The 24626-nt window shown below is 37.3% G+C and overlaps 1 protein-coding gene and 1 long non-coding RNA gene across 3 annotated transcripts; one reads left to right on the top strand and one right to left on the bottom strand.

The window, feature by feature from the left end:
* Nucleotides 1–794: 794 nt before the first annotated feature.
* On the top strand, nt 795–17028 carry LOC110640714 (dihydrolipoyllysine-residue succinyltransferase component of 2-oxoglutarate dehydrogenase complex 2, mitochondrial). Of its 2 annotated transcripts, none has more exons than XM_021792153.2 (15): nt 795–958; nt 1131–1195; nt 1272–1346; nt 1636–1702; nt 1798–1825; nt 2787–2854; nt 3663–3737; nt 3833–3888; nt 3981–4025; nt 4158–4427; nt 4549–4643; nt 5929–6019; nt 6125–6235; nt 16110–16304; nt 16558–17028. In XM_021792153.2, the coding sequence occupies exons 2-15, from the start codon at nt 1142–1144 to the stop codon at nt 16747–16749; spliced, it is 1422 nt and encodes a 473-aa protein (XP_021647845.2). In that variant the 5' UTR covers nt 795–958; nt 1131–1141; the 3' UTR covers nt 16750–17028. The 2 variants fall into 2 exon arrangements, with proteins under 2 accessions (XP_021647845.2, XP_021647846.2); XM_021792154.2 differs by having other exon boundaries at nt 800–1019.
* Nucleotides 6851–15430, bottom strand: LOC131179214 (uncharacterized). The gene is made up of 2 exons (XR_009148192.1): nt 15227–15430; nt 6851–7689 (listed from the first exon to the last, which is right to left on the bottom strand). It is a non-coding gene; the product is annotated as an uncharacterized LOC131179214 (long non-coding RNA).
* Nucleotides 17029–24626: the final 7598 nt, after the last annotated feature.

Raw genomic sequence — 24626 nt, 5'->3', positions numbered from 1 at the left:
CCTCATGCATTAATCAATTCCATATCTCCGAGATCCTTTTCTTTACAAATGACAGAAATCGAAGTGTTTACTATCGTTTAAACTGTATTTACCATATAGAAAAAATTCTAAAATTTCATAATTTTCATTTTTTTAAAATAAAACATAAAGCTTTCTTTAGGGGGACATATAATACAAATATGAAGACTAAAATTTAATACTATTATAATTTTATACAAAAAAATTTAAGATAAATTATATAAAATAGAATAAAAATAATCTTAATTTGAGTGTTAATGAATATTTGATTTATTATTCTGTGTATTAACTTGCTATAATTTTTCTATAAATTCAATAAATCGTTAAATTTTGATATTATCATAAAATAAAGATTTGTATTTCATATCACTGTAATCCTATTTAAATAATACAAATTTTTTTTAATGACTTCACAATAAAAATAAAAAGATAAAATAAGGAATCATCAGTAAAATGCTCTCAAAGTGAAGAAAGAGAAAGTAAAGAGAGAAAGGAGAGATTAATGGTTGCTATTTAACTTAACATGCTTTTTTTAGCAATTTTGATATTATTAAAATAAAACCATCGTACGTTCGTCTTAAAATAATGATTTTAGGCACTGAAACGACGACGTTTTGAAGAAGCCAGCACGTCGCTTTTCTGTTCCATTCTCTGACTGTGACCAAATAAAAAAAAGAAAAAGAAAAAGAAAAAGAACACATGCAACGCAATATTTTTTTGAGTTTCCTATTTTTTATTTAACATTTCTTACAACCAATCAAAGTGCGCCACGCAACCAAATCGTTAATTTGCTACAGCGAGATCGTACACCATGCTCAAAATCCAGCTTTCCGGTGTCCCTCTCTCTCTCTCTCTCAAAGGGTAAACCCTACTACTTCTTCCTGGACATCTTCTTCTATAGATTCGCACTAGTCAAAGACTCTCCGCTCGCTTGAATCTGGTCAAATCTAAACTTTGCATTTCCAAATCTCTCATTCAATTGCATCACATAGTCGACGCTTGTATGTATTGTCTAATCCATAGATGGATTGATCGCCTGGTGTTGTATCTATTACTGATTATTTTGAGGATTATTTAAGTAATTATGTCTCTGTGTTTTGATCTGGAAGCAGAGATCCAGGCTATGATGTTGGGGGTTTTAAGGAGAAGAGTTACCACTGGAGGCTCATCTTCTTTGGTTAGTTTCATTTTTTGTTATAATATACATATATGGTGTAGGTTGGCATGCGTATTGACTAGAATATATGTATTAGATTTTGAGGCAGTCCTTGCAGAGCATTCGACCTGCGGCATCTACTCCTAGAGTTTGCTCTCTTCCTGAGAAGGAGGTAATTAGTTGGTTTCCCTTACTCACATTTTTTTTTGTTAATATATAAATTTAAAAATTTTAATTGGTTCTTTAAAGAGGTTGAATAATAGCGGTTTTGGAGTGTTTTGTCTTTCCATATGTAGCTTCGCGTCATTTCCTTTTTTTGGCTTGTTAGTTGTTAAACCCTTTTTGCTGGTACGCAGAATGGATATGCTTTATCTTGATTTATTTTTGTTGAAATTTATATTGGGTGCAAGCTTTTATTTATTTTTTATTTTTAATTTTTATTAGCTTATGGATATGCACAGATTTTACTTCATCCAACTCCAAGAGGTTTTGGGCATGTCTGTTACTTCAGCCACCTCATTTCACCTGGTAATTAGAACTACTTTTTATTGTTTTGTGGATAATGATTGTGTTGGTCGCTGTAAAGAGTCATGACTTTGAAAAATTTTATCTTGTTATTGTAGGTCGTTCGGTTAGTTCAGGGCTCATGAGGTTAGTGACACCATTCTATGGAAAATTCTTGTATACAATTATACAGCAGGACATATATATTTAATTATACACTCAACCAACTAAAATGTAGGAAACTATATTATATAGTGGGACCACTATATTTTGTAGTAGGATATGATGTGTCAATTAATTGGACAAGTGTATACACGCTGGTGTAGGTGAGAAGTTATCCCATTTTATTTTTATGATTTTGATGGAAGTGTCTTTTGAGGAGGGCTTTTAGAATGATGATTTAGGAGGCAAATTGGACTGGGATTTAGAATCATGCTTTTATAATGAATAAGGAAACAAACTAGTAAATGGCAACCCAGGCTGCCACACCAGGTCACCAAGGTTTTGAAGTTTCTACACTGGTCATTTAAGTTTACAGACTTTATATGAGTCTATAATCAATCCACTGCAAAAGCGTTCTAGAAGAGTGCTCATGCAATGCAGCCATAGACATCATAAGAAGCGGCCATTTTCTCTCTCAAATAGAGTCTCCTGGCTAAAGCTGGCTGACTGACTGAAGCAGAGAGATATTGTAGACAAATAGGCTTTCTTGGTCTTTGTTGGATAGTGGATAAGACGTGGACAGATTGAAAAGCTGTTTTAAATAGATTGTTTTCTCTCCATTAAAAAGAATTTTTACAAGTTTACTTTCCTTTTCATTATCTTCTTCTGACCTAAACGATTTTAATAAACCCTTCTTTACCCCAGTTAAACTACCTGTCTTAACAGTGTGATGGCTAGATTAGATTCAATTCATTGGCTAATTAACCTGCTCAGTGCTTTTTTTTTTTTTGTCTTTTAAATTACAATATCTAGCTTTTATCTCCAAATGAACTTTTTTAAGTGAGTGACTTCATTCTATTTTTATTTATCTAGAGAGGAAATGAATCAGATAACTAAAAGTGTTTTCTACAGATAGATTTATTGACACAACTATGCTTTTATGCAGGGATTTTATCAGCGTTGAGCTTATGGCCCTCAAGCAAATGTGGAGCAGGCCATTTTCTTCAGATGGTGGTATGACATTGTTTAGTTTTAATGAATTTTCTTCATATGCATATTCACGCATATGTACAATATGATATTAGCTCTGTTGTACTTATGGAGCCACTTCTATGTAGCCCAGGACTTCCTTGATGAAGCTAGTCCGTCTAATTCCAACATAAGTAATTCTTTATGAAGCTCTTGGGAAGTGTGTTGTCACAGGAAGGGCATTGCATATAGTATGATTTGAATCAAGTGGATGAATTAGTTGATTATATTACAGAGTTTTTCATTGTATTTTGTATTGTTCCATTGACAATTGGCTTCATAATTCATGAACTCATTACTCTTTATCTAGGATATGAGTATTTTAGCACTTGCCTGAGTCGTTTCTAAGTAGCCTGCAAGGACTTGATTGATGAGGCTTTTTCCTACTAATTCCTACGTGTACAATTTTTTAAGAAGCTTTTGGGAAAAGTATTTTAACAATAAGGGCATTGTTTATGGCAAGTTTTCAAGTAAGTAGATGAATCAACTTTTGGTAGTGATTGTTACAATTGTTATTGTTTAATACTTGGTTAGCTGCATTCTTGTAAGTTACAACATCTTGTATATGATGGGGATGGATGGTTTACTGCCACTTTCATTGATACACCATTGAAGAAGAAGCAATTAGCTTTTTTTTGGCTTTTCGGTAGAATGGTCTGGGTGTTGAACCTATGACTTGCAACTGCTTGAAAAGGAAGCTATTGGCTTTTGAAGGAACCTGCAGCTGTTTCATTTTACAGTTTTATTTTATCTCACAGTTTGATGATGTTTTCATATTGTGTATCTGATGCAGGGGATTCAGTTGATGTTGTTGTCCCTTTTATGGGTGAATCCATCACTGATGGCACTTTGGCAAAATTCTTGAAGAGTATGTCTTCCAAATATCATTTATTTCTTTTGCTGGCTAGCTTGATTGTTATTTCCAAGTCCTTGACATGTGTGAATATGATATTTTGAGAGCAGATCCTGGTGATAGGGTAGAAGTTGATGAGCCAATTGCTCAAATTGAGACAGATAAGGTGCTTTTCTTTCACCGTCCCTCCTTTTTCCCTCATTGGATTGAAATCAGTTGTATGTATCTAATGCCTATGATAAACCATTTTTCTTTCAGGTGACAATTGATGTGGCTAGTCCAGAAGCAGGTGTGATAAAAGAGGTAATACTTCTGTTGGTATTTTGTGTTATTTTTATTTATTTATTTGTTTGGGGTTGGGAATGGGTTTGCTGGGGGGTTGAATGATTTTGAATTGTAAATGTTAATTCTAGGTTCGTGTGTAATTGTTGGCAGTTTGTAGCCAAGGAAGGGGAGACTGTTGAACCAGGAACTAAGGTTGCTGTTATTTCAAAGTCTGGCGAAGGTGTAGCCCATGTAGCTCCCTCTGAGAAAATAACAAAGAAAGCTGCTCCTAATAAGGAATCTGCTCCTCAAGAAAAGAAAGAGGAAAAGCCTAAAGTTGAAACTGGTCCCACAACAGAGAAGCCTAAAACACAAGCACCAGCATCACGTAAACCCTCTGCTACAGAACCTCAGCTTCCCCCTAAGGAAAGAGAAAGACGAGTAAGTCTTGTGGCTTATTGTTATAATATATATTGTTCATAGGTATTCATTTATTTTAAGCAAGTAAATCAGGTGCGTAAACAGCATTGATGGTGTGGCCTCAATATTTTCATGACTACAGGTTCCTATGACAAGGCTCCGAAAAAGGGTTGCAACCCGATTGAAGGACTCTCAAAACACATTTGCAATGTTAACTACATTCAACGAAGTTGATATGTGAGTTCAATTTAAATTTTATGCATCTGGTTATTGGTATCACTTTCTTCATACTTTGATAATAGTTTTTAAGCCATTTATACTGTTTTGGATGCGCATAACACATCCACAAGAGCATTGATTCATCCTTCTGTGAAAGTAAATATCATTTCTCTATATATGCATCTGTTGGTTCTTTGCTAGCCATTTATTAAGAATCAACTATTTGATCTGAAGCTGTGAACATGTCCAGACTATCCTCATCCTGTGTCCATCTGCGTTAAAGTCATGTTATTCCCAAAAGGCATACCCCTTCTGGTTTAAAGTGTTTATACTGCTTGGTCAGAGTAGTGCTCCAATGGAATTGGACAAAAACAGGTCATATCTAGGTTTTTGTTGATTTATGTTGATTCTGGAGTAGAGCCCTAGTTTAACAGTTTCCTGATTTGGGTTATGTTAAATCACTTGCCTTGTTATACTTGCCTTAAATAAAGATATTATACATGTGTTGGATGTTAATAATTTGTGTTTATAATGATTTACACTTTACAGTTCCCTCAGGGTTTGTGGTGCATTATTTTTTATATACTTTAGTCTTGTTTCTATTATTTTTGGATGCCCAGGGAATCCCATCTCTCTCTCTCTCTCTCTCTCTCTCTCTGAGCAGAATTCAGTTCAAACCGAAAAACTGAACCGAACCGAGTCAATTCGGTTCAATCGGTTCGGTTCGGTTTTAATTTATAAAAATTTCGGTTATTTCGGTTCGGTTCGGTTTTGAAGAGAAAAAAATCGGTTAAACCGAACCGAACCGAATAGTGATTTATATAGTCAAATCGAACTGAATTGATTTTTAAATTAATTTATTTTTATGGAAAATTTATGAATTATATTTAATTTTATATATATTAATTATTTAATTTCATTGATTAATGGTTATTAGGTTCAAACCAAAGTTAAAATTAGACCAAATAACTTGAAAATCAAGTCTAAATTAAAAAATTAATCAAAAATCAAACCGATCGGTTTAAACCGAACCGAACCGAAATAAAGCGGTTCGGTTCGATTCGGTTTTTCACCAATTTCAGTTCGGTTCGGTTTCTAAAATTGACGGTTCAGTTTTTATAATTTAATTCGGTTCGGTTCGGTTTGAACCGATTGCTCACCCCTAGGCGCGCGGGGTGGGGAGGAGATGGGAGAGTGGGTGAGAGAAGAGGAGAACCAGGTTGGAGGCTAGTGATGTTGTTGCCTCAAACGAGATTATGTTATCTGAAAATGACATTTCTTTATTTCTCGTGATCATTTGCAGGACTAACTTGATGAAGCTCAGGTCTGATTATAAGGATGCTTTTGTTGAAAAGCATGGAGTTAAGTTGGGCCTTATGTCAGGATTTGTAAAGGTATGCGATATGTCATTAAGGATGTGAAAAAACAATTTGCAAGTAAAATTTGTATACTAACAGGTATAATTACTTATCTTTTTACTTGTTTGTAAAATGCTCCAGGCTGCTGTAAGTGGGCTTCAGAATCAACCTATTATAAATGCAGTTATTGATGGGGATGATATTATATATAGAGATTATGTAGACGTCAGTATTGCTGTTGGAACTCCTAAGGTTTGTCTTCATCTCTGGAAGTCATTAGCTTCTTATGCTTATAAACACAAACAGAACTTGTTGCATTTGGTACGTGTTTGTCTAGAAACTCCTACTGGGTACTTTTAAATAGCTTCTGTATTTTGAGACATCTGTGTTTGTGTTAAACTCTAGTGTGTAATTTTGCACTGGTTTCTTTCATAACCTTTACATTTTTTAAAGTATCTTCAAATGGTATATTGCTCTTGAAGCATTAGTGGAATGTTATTATAAACCATTATAGTATGAGATTATTCAGAATTCAGTTTACAGAATAGAAACATATTTTTTGCTTTGCTTAGTGATGGGACTCTTTTGATGGAATGGAGATGCTCATTCTGTGTCACGACCCAACCTATGGGCCGGACCGGCACTAGGACCTGGGCCAGCCTAAAGCCCCCGAGGCCCGTAGTAAGCCTTAACTATTCATTTACCCAACTCTAAGGCCCATTTGGGCCCAATATCAAGAAAACAAACGGACAGAGTCCGGCCATAAAATGGACTTTCCAACGGGGAGTTTTCGACTCACCCGACCTGTAAACATAATAAATACTCAATTGGGGAGCTCAGCTCACCCTCCACATACTCATATCCTCATAAAATAAATGGGAGCTCAGCTCCCTCATCCAATCCATCAAACATGCATATCATTATACGTTTACAGGTCCAACATGATAATAATATTACAGACCATAATCAAATAAATACTTCTAACACATGCGAAAATTCTAGGAGTAAATAAAATTACACAAATATCGATAATCAACCTGCGAAGGAGAAAAGCAGGTTAACCAAAATAAAATCCTCCTGTAGCCTGAAAAAAATATTGAACAGGAGTGAGCGTTCGACTCAGAGAGTAAAATATCAATTTTAACCATAATCTCTATAACTATCTAAAACTAATGCACCCTGTAGAGTGAAATGCAACATCAACAACATTTTCACATCATAACATCAAAAAGGTAATTTGGAGCACTCACGCACCCTGTAGCATCAATCATAACATATGGGAGCTGATCCCCTATACAGCTCTCTTAAATCCAACCTGGTGCCAGCGAAGAACTCAAGCCGGACTTTCGCTTAATAAACCAAATCGAGGGTCCCAGCGAAGAACTCAAGCCGTGACTACCCCTCGAAGGATCGGGTCCCAGCGAAGAACTCAAGCCGTGACTACCCGTCCTATCCATAGTCCACACCACATCACACGCACACTGCTCCAAATTACCACAACAACATCCATGGCACTTTAACAGTTATCAATGCAACATAAATCGTGCCTAGAGTTTAACTACATAAATATATGCATATAAGTGATGCATGGGCATGCTTGAACATATAATAATAGTGAAATTACAATTAAAATTAATATTTTACTCACAGACTTGACGATGGTCACTGAGGCGGCTGGGCGGAGGAAGAAGGCTGTCCCGGCTCACCTGACAATTATATTACAATTATTTAATACAAATGACCCAATACAGATCAAGAAAAGACCCAATACGTCCTAAGTCGTGCCGAAAATCCGGCAGAGTCTCCCCTATACCTAGGACCTACCCAACCTGCAAAAGAGCTCAAAACACACTTCTATATCTACAATCCATATATCCACAACTCAATCACATCACACAGCCCCTCCTGGGCCCATCAAATCAATCATTCATCACAATATGTAAAATTTCAATTTAGTGCTTATAATTTATCTTTTTTGCAAAAAGCTGCTCAAATAAGCTCTAAAAATTATAAAACTCTACTTGTGGTCCTTAGAAATATTACTAAGCTATTGCAAAAGAATAGTTATTTTCTAAGCTACCACGAATATTTTATGGATTTTTAATCCTATTTAAGCACTAGAAATTTACGATAAAGCAAGGTTCGTGTTTACCTTTGCGATTCCGACTTCGAGAACGCGCCGATGCCCGACAATGGTGGGGTAGCCAAAACCTCGATCCAATTCGGAGACTTTTCCGTAGGTAGTGCATGCGGCGAGAAATTCACGCAGATCCGACAAGCTGTTGAATTTCCGCGAATTGAGGATACCTACACGAAGCCCAATAATAATAAATAAAAATCGGGTGTTACATTCTTCCCCCTTACGTAAAATTCGTCCTCGAATTTTTCACAAGCGAATAAAGTACATGATTACACATTGAGCAGATAAGGGTACTTGCTACGCATGTCCCGTTCGACTCAGTGCACTCTTCCACTGACTGGCTCCTCCACAAAACCTTAACTATAGGGATCTGTTTTGATCTTAGCTGTCTCACTTGGTAGTCCACTATGGCTACAGGTTGCTCCTCAAATGTCAAGTTCTCCTTTAGTTCTATTACATCCGACTGTAGTACATGAGAAGGATCGAGAATGTATTTCCTGAGCATGGAGATGTGAAACACGGGATGAACGTGAGAAAGGTTGGGTGGTAGCTCCAACCGGTAGGCAACTGCTCCAACTCTATCAGTAACCTCAAAAGGTCCAATATACCGAGGTGCCAACTTGCCCTTCTTTCCAAATCTCATAACTCCCTTCATTGGAGAAACCTTCAGGAATACATAGTAGCCCACTGCAAACTCCACATCCCTCCGTCTGGGGTCTGCATAACTCTTCTGCCTACTGAAAGCTGTTTTCAGTCGTTCCCTGATTAAAGGAACTATCTCTGAAGTGTACTGCACTAGGTCTACATCATGCACCTTCGCTTCCCCCATTTTCATCCAACACAGAGGAGACCTACACTTTCTTCCATATAGTGCCTCATAGGGTGGCATCCCTATGCTGGAGTGATAACTGTTGTTGTAGGCAAACTCCACCAAAGCTAGCTGCTCATCCCATTGACCTCCAAAATCCAAAACACTCATGCGAAGCATGTCTTCGATGTTTGGATTGTCCTTCGGACCGTCCATGCATGCGAGGGTGGAAAGCCGTACTGAAGTTCAACTGTGTGCCAAGTGCCTCCTGCAACTTTCTCCAAAACCGAGAAGTGAACTGGGGCCCTCTGTCAGATATTATGAAAGCCGGAACTCCATGCAATCTGACTATTTCTCGAATGTAGAGCCGGGCGTACTGTGCCACAGAATATGTAGTCTTCACAGGCAAGAAGTGAGCTGATTTGGTTAGGCGGTCTACAATTACCCATATCGAATCATATCCTCGCGTGGTACGAGGCAACCCAGTCACAAAATCTATAGAAATCATTTCCCACTTTCATTCTGGGATAGGGAGCTCTTGCAACTTCCCTGACGGACTCTGGTGTTCAAACTTCACCTTCTGACAAGTCAAGCACTTGGACACAAAGTCTGCTATGTCTCTCTTCATGCCATTCCACCAATAGCTATCTTTCACATCATGGTACATCTTGGTGGAACCTGGGTGGACATTGTACAGTGTATAGTGTGCCTCTCGCATGATTTCATCTCTGAGATTGTCCACATCGGGCACATACATCCTAGAACCTTGCACTAGGGCACCATCATTGGCAAATCCAACTCACCACCTTCACCTTGCTGTACTCTTTCTATGATCTTCATTAATTGTTGGTCTCTGTATTGGGAAACTCTAACTCTATCTCGCAAGTCTGGCCTCACTGAAAAATGAGCCAACAAGACTCCCTCATCTGAAAGATCTAGGATTAAACCTTGATCCATTAACTCATGTACTTCCTGAATCAACGGTCTCTTCTCTGCTGAAATGTGCGCCAAACTGCCAGAAGATTTTCTGCTTAAAGCATCTGCTACTACATTGGCCTTCCTGTGGTGTGGTGGATGGTGCAATCATAGTTTTCGAGCTCCATCCATCTCCTCTGTCTCAAGTTTAAATCCCTCTGTTGGAAGATGTACTTCAAACTCTTATGGTCGGTGTATATCTCACACACTTCACCATACAAGTAGTGTCTCCAGATTTTTAGTGCAAAGACTACAGTCGCCATTTCCAAATCATGGGTGGGATAGTTCTGCTCATGCCTCTTCAGCTGCCTTGAAGCATAAGCCACTATTTTTCCATTCTGCATCAAACACACCCTAGGCCAACTCTGAAGGCGTCACAGTACACGGTGTATCCTTCACCGCTCATAGGTAGTGTTAACACAGGGGCAGTGGTTAGACACTCCTTATCCTCATCATTATAACTGACTCTATCGAGCTCTCTTCCTGTCCTTTGGATCTTATCCACTTCCCTTTTCCTATTTTTGGTATTGTTGGTATCTTTTCAACCTGCTGTACTTATTCCTTAAATTTAGTCCTATCTCATCCTTACACCTTTTCCTTCAAAGATGTCTATCCCATCATCAACTTTAACTTTCTTTTTATTTCTTAGTCTTATCTTGATTACTAGTTTCATTACTTCGAGAATTCTAACCCTATGATTTACTCCTATCAGCACATTCTTCACCTTATGTAACACTTATAATTACCCATAGAGAATTTTTTTTTGTACCCCCTTTTTTCCAACTTAACTATCAGAACATTATCATTCCCTACCAGCCTTAGTAGGAAATTGCTTATCCTGGATGAATATGAGCCCCATAAACTATAAGTTCCATCTGAACTAACACGGCTGTAGGAAATATGTGTCATGCCTTAATTCCAAACAAGATACTTCACGTGTTCATTCTCCTTAATATAATCATATATACTGCCCATAGCTTTCTAAACTTCAACCTCAAATTACCCATCAGCAACAATTTCATCTATTGAAACTCATCCATAAATAGTACTTCATCTAGCTCATAGTTTAAAACAGTCGCAAGCCTTAGTAGCTAACTCAATTTAACTCCTGTCATTACTCTGATCGTCCTCTCATACTTAACACTAGGTATGCACTTCTTGTCATTCTCATATCGAAATTGTATATGAATTGGTGCCTATCAAAATCTCAAATAACTAGGTCTCCTTGCCTCGATCTACGCTACTTATATAATGCTCTGGAATCAAAAACACGAGCTAAACTTGAAAAGAAAGAAAAATATCCTTTATATTCAACTACGCCCGATTGTCCATATAATAACGTTTAACCTATGTTTCTTAGTCTTTCTTTTCAAATTTCATCATCTCCTAGCACAATTGTGCTCTACCTATAAGGTATCATCTGCATGAACCCTTTACTGTACCATCGTCCTTCCTGACATAATATTTTATAATTTATTAACTTTACTTATACTCGACCTATGATTCATATCTATCATCGTTTATATTGTGCCCTTAACCCTTGTTGAATCCTGAAAGATTTCTCTCGCTAATAGATTCTTCCAACGCTAATTCCACCCTTATCTATGGTCATTAATTTGATCCTTAAACTTTCTAGTGATTTATTACCATCCATACTTGTCATTTTTTATTCTACCCCTACTGTTGCTCTGTCGTTATTGCTTCACTGCAAAGTGATTCTGTTGATCACACTAAAAATGTTTGCCTGACATTCATAACAAACCTCTAACTACCTTCTCACTATCTCAAAAGTCTAACCTAAAACCTATGTGTCATTATCTATCATTCTTTTCCTCTCATCATACCTATTTGATCCCTTAGACTGACTTTTATTCAACTTACTGCTTACTAACTTCTCTTTCTCTACCTATTTAGGTAGTCCGCAATACCATCGCACACCTTCTAACATTTACTCATTATTATTGTATTCCATACCTCCATCACTTTTCTCACTAATGTGGTCCCATTTTGGGTTTTCCATCCTTGTCATTCTCCTTGCCAAGAATAACACTTAGCCTATCCTATATCTTAACTTTGTTCTTTTTATTATGCGCTCTTTAGGTTGTCCTTTCATTTATTTCTTTTGTCTTACCCAAAATAGAACTTGACTATTCAATCCTTGATTCCATTCCTCTTCCTAACATGACAGCTGTACTTGCTGACTATATCTTTCAGAGTCTCTATCGCGTTATCATATGTCTGTGCTACTCAGATTTGGTCCTTTGACCACTCTAGCTAGTACTTCCACTAGCATTTAGATTATATTGCAACTGCAATCAATTGTCCAAACTTTCATTCTGCACTTTCTTTATCTATTGGCATTCTGTGATTTATCTTCGCTAATTTATTACTCTTAACACTATTATAATTAGATTATACTATTGTTTTGAATAATTTGAAATTAGAAAGGAACTCAAAGAAATTACAGTCATACTTTTATTGTATGATCTCTATTCTTATCCTTTAGCTTACATAATACCCTTACCACCTCGAGAACCGATTACGTAGTAATTTTATTTATTTGTTATTATTATTATTATCCATGTTTACTCAATTAGCCAAAACTTAAGGTTAGGGCACCCAAACCCGTCATCCAATTCAAAGGATTTACATCCATCGTGATCGATTATATATGATTCCTATAATAGAACTTGCATCCTCCGCAGGATACCAGAGCCAACTTCTCTCTACCACACTCTACGGTCCCATCTGGGTACTATTTTGTTGGTCACCATTATTAGTAATAACTTTCGATCCCTTCAAAAGATAGGACTATACCTAACTTGCGCAACAAAAATACTACATTTACCACCTTGCCCAAAACCATGTCAAATTAATGACTCTCCTATCATATTATAGCTCTGTGAATCATCAATTCATAGTTCCGACTTTCCCTAGGTAGTAGGGTTGTACTTTATTTCATACTGATACACACAAGGTATACTATTCTCACTAAGTTCTAACCAAATGTTTGTCATACTGCAAAAACCATCCAAAATTCCATACTGAATACTAGATAATCTCACTCTATAGGTGTCACCTTTACTTTGCAACTAATCCGAAACCTCTGGTCTGATGGCAATTCTTATTGTAACTCTAGCTCATGCTAGGGTAACTGAGTCACTGACTCTAGTTATCACCCCACTGTGACCTTCGATATTCTAGCTCTAGATCCCTAACCAGGAGTTCCCAACTCCTTTGCAGATATAGAACTCTGTTCTGGCATTACTGTACCAAAACAGAGACTGCCTGCAACATCCTCATCATAAGCACTACAGGAAGTACGACTATACACAATAATCTCATGTCGCATCTGTGTCTGCAGCAGGACATCGAGAATATTGTATAGTTACTACGATACGTCCTGGCAGACTAGGTCTCTTAATCTCTTATCTAGGGCAACTGTACTTTCAAGACTCACTTTTATGTACTCGTGCCTTGCACGAAATGGGCACACCATTTAAACCCATACTGACGAAAATATAGTATTTATTGGAGTACGTGTTTCCAACGTAGACCTCAATAAGTTTGCTAAATCTATTTCATGTTTCTATGTACTCCACGAAAATCAAGACACTAACTGAGGTAATCTTATATTTCCCGAGGTATAACGTAGAATCTAGAAACAAAGAATTACAGGAAAAGACGAAACAGAATCTTATACTCCGCATGTGACTCCTAGTAGACTCTTCCCAACACTTAGATAATTTTTCCCTATGAATCTGGAGCCTAAGCTCTGATACCACATTTGTCACGACCCAACCTATGGGCCGGACCAAGACTAGGACACAGGCCACCTAAAGCCCCTGATGCCCGTAGTAAGCCTTCACCATTCATTTACCCAACTCTAAGGCACATTTGGGCCCAATCTCAAGATAACAAGCGGACAGTCCGGCCATAAAATGGACTTTCCAACGGGGAGTTTTCGACTCACCCGACCTGTAAACATAATAAATACTCAATTGGGGAGCTCAGCTCACCCTCCACATACTCATATCCTCATAAAATAAATGGGAGCTCAGCTCCCTCATCCAATCCATCAAACATGCATATCATTATACGTTCTGTGTCCAAGATGATAATAAAATGACCGACCAGACTCAAATAAATACTTCTAACACATGCGGAAAGTCTAAGAGTAAATAAAATTACACAAATATCGATAAACAACCTGCGAAGGAGAAACGCAGGTTAACCAAAATAAAATCCTCCTGTAACTGAAAAAATATTGAGCAGAGTGAGCGTTAGACTCGAGAGAGTAAAATATCAATTTTAACCATAATCTCTATAACTATCTAAAACTAATGCACCCTGTAGAGTGAAATGCAACATCAACAACATTTTCACATCATAACATCAAAAAGGTAATTTGGAGCACTCACGCACCCTGTAGCATCAATCATAACATATGGGAGCTGATCCCATATCTGACTCTCTTAAATCCAACACAGTGCGTGAAGAACTCAAGCGGGACTTTCGCTTAATAAACCAAATCGAGGGTCCCAATGAAGAACTCAAGCCGTGACTACCCCTCGAAGGATCGGGTCCCAGAAGAACTCAAGCGTGACTACCCGTCCTATCCATAGTCCACACCACATCACACGCACGCCAACGCACGCACACTGCTCCAAATTACCACAACAACATCCATGGCACTTTAACAGTTATCAATGCAACATAAATCGTGCCTAGAGTTTAACTACATAAATATATGCATATAAGTGATGCATGGGCATGCTTGAACATATAATAATAGTGAAATTACAATTAAAATTAATATTTTACTCACAGACATGACGAAGGTCACTGAGGCGGAGGAAGAAGGCATCGGCTCACGACAATTATATTACAATTATTTAATACAAATGACCCAATACAGATCAAGAAAAGACCCAATACGTCCTAAGTCGTGCCGAAAATCCGGCAGAGTCTCCCCTATACCTAGGACCTACCCAACCTGCAAAAGAGCTCAAAACACACTTCTATATCTACAATCCATATATCCACAACTCAATCACATCACACAGCCCCTCCTGGGCCCATCAAATCAATCATTCATCACAATATGTAAAATTTCAATTTAGTCCTTATAATTGATCATTTTTGCAAAAACTGCTCAAATAAGCTCTAAAAATTATAAAACTCTGCCCCGCGGTCCTTAGAAATATTACTAAGCTATTGCAAAAAGAATCGTAATTTTCTAAGCTACCACGAATATTTTATGGATTTTTAATCCTATTTAAGCACTAGAAAATTACGAAAAAGCAAGGTTCGGGTTTACCTTTGCCGATTCCGACTTCGGGAACGCGCTCGGGATGCCTGACAATGGTGGGGTAGCCAAAACCTCGATCCAATTCGGAGACTTTTCCGGTAGCTGGTCTGTCTGGCCAGAAATTCACAGATCCGGACAACTGTTGAATTTCCGCGAATTGAGGATACCTACACGAAGCCCAATAATAATATATAAAAAATCAGGGGTGTTACATTCTGGCTGTTAATGTGGATTATATGCATTTTTGAGTTTTTTCGGTCTCAAATAATATTGCTAAGTACCGGCTCTTAGGTTGCTAGTGCCTAAAATTTTTGTGACTGTTCTCTTTTGATCCAATCTCTTCTGAACGCAATGGATTTTTTGGCTAGACTTCTCATGTTCCCTATTTTATATTCAGTATTGTAGTTGTATCTTTTAATGTTTGTACGCATTACATGTTCTTTAATGTCGCTGCTAAGGTAGACTTTCTTACATTTAATTCACTTGGATTTATGCTTTACTCATTTGATGTGCTTTTAACTGTCCCTGAAATTTTCACTTCAAATTTTTTAGATAACTTAATGGTTTAAATGCCATTTTTTGTTCTCATTTTTATTCATGAAAAATTAGAATGGAAAAGAAGAGACAGAATAACTACTATGATTGTATTAAAGGTTCAAGTCCCCACCATCTGCATATGAAAAAGAGAAGTAACTGCTATTATCCCACCCTTTACTTTTATTTTTATTTAGCCGACTATATGAAGTTTGAGAAAAAAGTGGGGGTAAGGATATTTATTTGGTTTCAATCTTGCATTCCATGCTTTAATCATAAAGGATGAGTAATGAAAATATTTGTATGAATTGGATTCTTATTCCTATGTTGCTTAATGTTTTCAACCTATTCAATCCAGGGCCTTGTTGTCCCAGTTATTCGCAATGCCGATAATATGAATTTTGCTGAGATAGAGAAGGAGATCAACACCCTTGCAAAGAAAGCAAATGATGGAACAATATCAATTGATGAGATGGCTGGAGGCTCATTTACAATATCGAATGGAGGAGTTTATGGAAGTCTTTTGAGCACACCTATCATTAACCCTCCTCAGGTGTGATTCTGCTTGTGCTTGGGATAATATGCTTTGCTTTTCTTTTTAAGCTTAATGCTATAAATCTATCATTGCACCGAAATTGTTGTCAAATGTAATTGAAAATGCGTTTACATGCATAGCAGTTATCCAGCAATTGCTTTGTTTATAAAGTTACCTTCTTGGACAGTCCATTTGTTGCACATTTAATATTCAGTTTTTGACATTCACGTTATCATGACAAGAGTCTAATAATTAAATATTTTATTTGCAGTCGGCTATTTTGGGCATGCATTCAATAGTGACCCGTCCAATGGTTATTGGAGGCAATATTGTGCCCAGGCCAATGATGTATATTGCTCTAACGTATGACCATAGACTGATTGATGGAAGAGAGGCAGTTTTCTTCTTGCGCCGTATCAAAGATGTGGTGGAGGACCCACGCAGGCTGCTTCTTGACATTTGAAGATCAAGCTAGTTGTTGGTGGTCAATTTCACCTGCCCCTTGGATACACTTTGAAGGACGGGAATAATACTTTGATATCGAAGTTTTGTAGCGTTTTGTTCTTGATTCACTGCTGTAATGAGCTCTTCATTTGTGGCTTCAATTGAAATCAAAATAGTGTATGCTGAACGAAATATTCCTTTTCTGTGCATTTTATTTATTGAGGAACTCTTCCATTACGGTTATGTGGATGTCATAATTCCCCGACTTACTATGAAATAATATGTTCATATTTTTTAATTTTATTTTATTTTATTTTTGATGTCTGGCAGGATTGATTAATTTGGTTATGCAGGTAGGATTAAGATTAAACACGAGGAATTTTGCATTTTGTTAATGGGTTAATTCTCTTGAAGCTTTTTGTCTGGTTGTGCAGTCAGGTTCTTGAGGAGTTATTTCTCACAGGAGCTCCTTGGTTCATGAAGTTTTATCTATAGATTCTAATACCGCTAGAAAAATAATTTCCTTGTGCAACAAATCAAAATGTCTCGATAAAAATTTCATTCTATCGGTTTTGTTTGGTGCTTCAGCCACTGTGGACTGCGGAGCAAGACGGAACGGTGTTTGAGATGCATGAAGCTCTGCCAGATTCTCTAAGCTGATCAAAGCTACCATAGAATTGGAAGTGAGCCTTTGAGATGGCAGAGAAAAAGGGAGAGCTTGCATGTAAATCATAGATGGAAATTGTAATTAACCATTGTAACATTGAATTCTAAAAGAATATCAAACAAAAAGCTATATAAAATTTTTAATAATAACAAAAAAATAGAAATCAGATTTAAGTTTACCAGTGCCCACATAACGACTCTAGCTGCAACATTTCTATATTTCCGAAACAAAATCCATTTAGATTCTAACATCTATGCCTTCCTTCAAGAAGTGCTTTTTTGCAGACTGAATGGGCACCTGCAATCCACACAATTTATAGAATGTTTTCATTGGTTGAGATTTGAATGGACATGTAGGAAGTGATAGACAAGGTTATGAGAATGTTCATGGAGGTTTTGGTTTTGGCAGTCGAAATGAAGAGGGAAAAAGCATCATGGATTTTGCTATGGCATACGACCTAATACTAGCAAATACCTACTTTATAAAAAGAGAGTCACATTTAGTGACTTTTAAAAGTGGGCAACATAGAAGCCAAATCGACTTCCTCTTAACCAGGAAGACAAATAGAACTCTATGCAAGGATTGCAAAGTCATTCCAGGAGAGGCTTTAACAAGTCAACATCGGTTGGTGGTCTTGGATGTCAAGTTTATGAACAATTCAAGTAAGGTCAGAAGAAATAGTGTAACTCGAACAAAATGGTGGGAGTTCAAAGGAGTAAAGCAAGTGAAGTTAAAAAATGAGCTTCTCGAGTCTGAAGTATGGAAGCTGGATATGGAGGCCAATGACATGTGGATACAGATGGCATCAAAGATTAGAGAAGTAGCTAGAAAAGTACTTGGAGAGTCTAAAGGACATGGATCACCCTAAAAAAAGAGATGGTGGTGGAATGAGGAAGAACAAAAGGCAGTGAAGAGAAAAAGGGAATGGTATAAGAAATTACCTAAATGTGATAGTAATGAGACATATGAACAGTACAAGATAGCAAAGAAAGAGGTAAAAAAGGCAGTTAGTCAAGCAAGAGCACAGGCCTTTGAAAAGTTATATGAGAAACTTGGAACTAAAGAAAGGGAGAAAGATATTTATAGATTAGCAAGGAGGAGAGAAAGGAAATGTCAAGATCTCAATCAAGTTAGGTGCATTAAGGATAAAGAAGGAAAAGTGTTGGTGAAAGATGAGGACATTAAAGAAAGATGGAGAAATTATTTTAATGATCTCTTTAATAATAGTCAAAATGGTAATAGCGTGAATATAGATTATAGAACAATAGAAAAGAATGTGAATTATATTAGAAGGATTCGATCTTTAGAAGTAAAGGAAGCACTTAAGAAAATGAAAGTGGTTAAAGCCTGTGGACCTGATGAAATATCAATTGAAGTGTGGAAGTATTTGGGAGATATGGGAGTAGCATGGTTAACTAAATTATTTAATAAGATTCTAAACTCAAAGAAAATGCCTGATGAATGGAGGAAGAGTATTTTAGTACCTATTTTTAAAAATAAGGGAGACATACAGAGTTGCTCAAACTATAGGGAAATTAAACTCATGAGCCATACTATGAAGTTGTGGGAGAGAGTTGTGGAGCATCGACTACGTCATGATACTTCTATCTCTCTCAATCAATTTGGTTTCATGCCCGGTCGTTCAACCATAGAAGCGATCTTTCTCATTAGAAGCTTGATGGAGAAATATAGAGATGTGAAGAAAGATCTACACATGGTTTTTATTGATTTGGAGAAGGCTTATGATAGTGTTCCAAGAGAGGTCTTATGGAATGTATTAGAACAAAAGTGGGTATCTATTAGGTACATACAAGTATTGAAAGATATGTATGAAGGAGCAACTACTATTGTGCGCACAGTGGGAGGGGACACAAGAGATTTTCCGATCAGCCATAAGCCCTTACCTTTTTACATTAGTTTTAGATGAACTGACGAAACATATACAAGAGAGTATTCCTTGGTGCATGATGTTTGCAAATGATATTGTCATGATAGATGAGACACGAGAAGGAGTCAATAGAAAGCTAGAACTTTGGAGAAGTACTATAGAGTCAAAGGGTTTTAAGTTAAGTAGAACGAAGACAGAATACATGCATTACAAGTTCAGTGAAGGCCAAACTGGTGATAGGGAAGGAGTTAGTTTGAATGGAGTGATATTGTTCCAAAGTAATCACTTTAAATATCTAGGCTCAGTCCTTCAAGTAGATGGGGATGTGAGGAGGATGTTAGTCATAGGATTAAAGCCGGATGGTTGAAGTGGAGACGTGCCATAGGAGTTTTATGTGATCGTAAGATTCCCAATAAATTGAAAGGAAAATTTTACCGTACAGCCATATGACCGGCTATGTTATATGGTAGTGAGTGTTGGGCACTGAAAGAGTTGTATGCATCTAAGATAAGAGTTGCAGATATGAGAATGTTAAGGTAGATGAGTGGCCATACTAGACTAGATAAAGTCCGTAATGAGAGTATTAGAGAAAAGGTAGGAGTGGTGCTAATTGAAGATAAGTTGAGAGAAGGGAGATTGAGGTGGTTTGGTCATGTGAAGCGTAGACATACGGAGGCTCCAGTTAGACAAGTAGAGCACATTAGGATAGAGGATAGAAAGAAAAAAAAGGGTAGACCTAAATTGACTTGGAGGAGAGTAGTACAACATGACCTAGAAGCATTACACATTTCTGAGGATTTAACCCAAAATCGTTCAAAGTGAAAAAAGCGAATCCATATAGCCGACCCCAAATTTTTAGGATAAAAGCTTAGTTGAGTTGAGTTGAGTTGAGTTAAACAAAACACTGAAAACCACATGATTAAAGAATAATTACTCCTAAGCTCATTTTGATTGGGGCAAAGACTAATAATAGAATACTAATACTGAATTCCCAAGATATATAGCTATACCTCCTTCCTATGGAAAATGCCAGCAGCAAGAGCAGCAGATGCATTTGTTTCTCTGAACACCCTGGAGAAGTGTTCAATAGCACCTGCACCACTACTTGCAATCACAGGGATACTTAACAGCATCAGAGATCAACTTTATTAAATCTATATCAAATCCTTTCCCTTGACCTGAAAAGACGAGTATTTGTCATGAGAAATGAAAATACAGGAATAAAATAATTCAAGAATGAATCAAACATAATTTGGAGGACATTCCTATTTTGCAGATAAAACAAACTACAGATTTTGTAGTTTCAAAGGCCATCCATTTTTAGTAGGATAGAACCAATATAGTCATTATGTTAAAATCAGTATATTTTGCTGTCTATTTATGAAGAATGACTTCAAAGTTCCGTAGGACACACTCCAAAGTTGCAATCACTATGGGATTTGCACTTCATAGTTTCAATGTAGACCATCCATTTTTGGAAAACAAAGAACCAGTCAGGCTAATCAATATGTTTTTGCTACAATTTTCTGAAGAAAAACTTCAAAGCTTCTTAAGATGTACTCTCAAGGCAAATGTTCAAAAGAAAATTACACCATTGAAAAATACTGACAGAAAGTTCTCACCATCACAATCAATGCAGTTCAGCAATGTTTCTCCAGCTTCCAGTTCTTCAACTGCTTTGGCAAGTTCACAGGCTCCAATTGATCGACCTTCTCGGCCACCACTAACCTTCAGAAACAGGACAAAAAACAAATGCAATCAGTATTTTGGTGTCAAACAATGATGAGGAGAAATATATATATATATATATATATATATATATATATATATATATATATATATATATATATTTTTTTTTTTTTCCTGGGTTGATCAGAGGCTTGGGGTTCAAAAAAAAGGGCTTCAAGCCTTCAACTTGCACAAAGTGTTTTGGAGGCAAAAGCTCAGCCAGGCTGGAGTTCAGGCCAGTTAAATAAAAGTCCGCCTAAATTGGGCCCAACCTCACCCTCATGTGAAGGGATATAGTTGTTGGTTGGCTAGACCAACTCAACTCAACTCAACTCAACTCAACTCAACTAAGCCTTTATCCCAAAAATTTGGGGTCGGCTATATGGATTCGCTTTCTCCACTTTGAACGATTTTGGATTAAATCCTCAGAAATGTGTAATGCTTCTAGGTCATGTTGTACTACTCTCCTCCAAGTCAATTTACGTTTACCCCTTTTTTTCTTTCTATCCTCTAACCTAATGTGCTCTACTTGTCTAACTGGAGCCTCCGTATGTCTACGCTTCACATGACCAAACCACCTCAATCTCCCTTCTCTCAATTTATCTTCAATTGGCACCACTCCTACCTTTTCTCTAATACTCTCATTACAGACTTTATCTAGTCTAGTATGGCCACTCAACCACCTTAACATTCTCATCTCTGCAACTCTTATCTTAGATGCATACGACTCTTTCAGTGCCTAATACTCACTACCATATAACATAGCCGGTGGTATGGCTGTATGGTAAAATTTTCCTTTCAATTTATTGGGAATCTTATGATCACATAAAACTCTCGTGGCACGTCTCCACATCAATCATCCGGCATTAATCCTATGACTCACGTCCTCCTCACATCCCCCATCTACTTGAAGGACTGAGCCTAGATATTTAAAGTGATTACTTTGGGACAGTACCACTCCATTCAAACTAACTCCTTCCCTATCACCAGTTTTGCCTTCACTGAACTTGTAATGCATGTATTCTGTCTTCGTTCTACTTAACTTAAAACCCTTTGACTCTAGAGTATTTCTCCAAAGTTCTAGTTTTCTATTGACTCCTTCTCGTGTCTCATCTATCAGAACAATATCATCCGCAAACATCATGCAACAAGGAATACTCTCTTGTATATGTTTCGTCAGTTCATTTAAAACTAATGTAAAAAGATAAGGGCTTATGGCTGATCCTTGGTGTAATTCAATTGAGATCGGAAAATCTCTTGTGGCCCCTCCCATTGTGCGCACAATAGTAGTTGCTCCTTCATACATATCTTTCAATACTTGTATGTACCTAATAGATACCCTCTTTTGTTCTAACACATTCCATAAGACCTCTCTTGGAACATTATCATAAGCCTTCTCCAAATCAATAAAAACCATGTGTAGATCTTTCTTCACATCTCTATATTTCTCCATCAAGTTTCTAATGAGAAAGATCGCTTCCATAGTTGAATGACCGGGCATGAAACCAAATTGATTGAGAGAGATAGAAATATCATGACGTAGTCGATGCTCCACAACTCTCTCCCACAACTTCATAGTATGGCTCATGAGTTTAATTCCCCTATAGCTTGAGCAACTCTGTATGTCTCCCTTATTTTTAAAAATAGATACTAAAATACTCTTTCTCCATTCATCAGGCATTTTCTTTGAGTTTAGAATCTTATTAAATAATTTAGTTAACCATGCCACTCCCATATCTCCCAAATACTTTCACACTTCAATTGGTATTTCATCGGGTCCACAGGCTTTACCTACTTTCATTCTCTTAAGTGCTTCCTTTACTTCTAAAGATCTAATCCTTCTAGTATAATTCACATTCTTTTCTATTGTTCTATAATCTATATTCACGCTATTACCATTTTGACTATTATTAAAGAGATCATTAAAATAATTTCATCTTTCTTTAATGTCCTCATCTTTCACCAACATTTGTCCTTCTTTATCCTTAATGCACCTAACTTGTTTAGATCTTGACATTTCCTTTCTCTCCTCCTTGCTAATCTATAAATATCTTTCTCCCCTTCTTTAGTTCCAAGTTTCTCATATAACTTTTCAAAGGCCTGTGCTCTTGCTTGACTAACTGCCTTTTTTGCCTCTTTTTTCTTTGCTATCTTGTACTGTTCATATGCCTCATTATTATCACATTTAGGTAATTTCTTATACCATTCCCTTTTTCTCTTCACTGCCTTTTGTACTTCCTCATTGCACCACCATCTCTCTTTTGAGGGTGGTCCATATCCTTTAGACTCTCCAAGTACTTTTCTAGCTATTTCTCTAATCTTTGATGCTATCTGTATCCACATATCATTGGCCTCCATATCCAGCTTCCATACTTCGGACTCGAGAAGCTCATTTTTGAACTTCACTTGCTTTACTCCTTTGAACTCCCACCACTTTGTTCGAGCTACACTATTTCTTCTGACCTTACTTGAATTGTTCATAAACTTGACATTCAAGACCACCAGCCGATGTTGACTTGTTAAAGCCTCTCCTGGAATGACCTTGCAATCCTTATATAGAGCTCTACTTGGTTAAGAGGAAGTCGATTTGGCTTCTATGTTGCCCACTTTTGAAAGTCACTAAATGTGACTCTCTTTTTATATAGTAAGTATTTGCCAGTATTAGGTCGTATGCCATAGCAAAATTCAGGATGCTTTTTCCCTCTTCATTTCGACTGCCAAAACCAAAACCTCCATGAACATTCTCATAACCTTGTCTATCACTTCCTACATGTCCATTCAAATCTCCACCAATGAAAACATTCTCTTCATTCGGTATGCTTTGCATTAAATCATCCATATCTTCCCAAAACCTTTGTTTACTCTCACTGTCTAGTCTTATTTGTGGGGCATAAGCACTAACTATATTTATTGTTTCTCCTTCTAGTACTAGCTTTACTAGTATAATTCTATCTCCTACTCTTTTCACAGCTATTACTGCGTCTTTCAATGTCCTGTCTATGATTATGCCCACTCCGTTCTTGTTTCTCTCCTTTCCGGTAAACCACAGTTTGTACCCTGAATTACCCACTTCCTTACTTTTCTCTTCTACCCATTTAGTCTCCTGAATGCAAGCAATATTCACCCTTCTCCTTTCCAAGGTATCCACAAGCTCCATTAATTTTCCTGTAAGTGATCCAACATTCCAAGTACCAATCCTGATACTCCTCCTATCCTGCTCCTTTCTAATTGGTCTCCTTCTATGATATCTTCTATTGTTTTCTATGTCTATCTTGTGTTCTGTTCCACTATTTATTCTACTATCTGTCCTATGGACTAACTTCTTTACCCACACCTGTCCATGATGTGGGAACCCTTGCTCACTTAACACCACACCCGGGCATCGGCATGGCGCGTCGTTTTCGGTGAACGCCCTACACCCTTGCATATTTCTCACTACACTCGGGCTCCGATATAGCGCGTCGTTAGTAGAGGACGCCCCAACGTTTATATCATTTGAATCCATATCATAAGGTGTGACGAAATTTTTACGCCGGTTGTCACCTACCGCAACCCTCCTCCTTTATTAGGGCTTGGGACCGGCTAAGCGCAAATTACTTAGGCGGAGTTGTTG

This window comes from Hevea brasiliensis, chromosome 4 (assembly GCF_030052815.1).
Source record: "Hevea brasiliensis isolate MT/VB/25A 57/8 chromosome 4, ASM3005281v1, whole genome shotgun sequence".
NCBI classification, from domain to species: Eukaryota; Viridiplantae; Streptophyta; class Magnoliopsida; order Malpighiales; family Euphorbiaceae; genus Hevea; species Hevea brasiliensis.
Note: the sequence above shows the minus strand (reverse complement) of the source record. Positions and strands in the feature narration are given on the sequence as shown.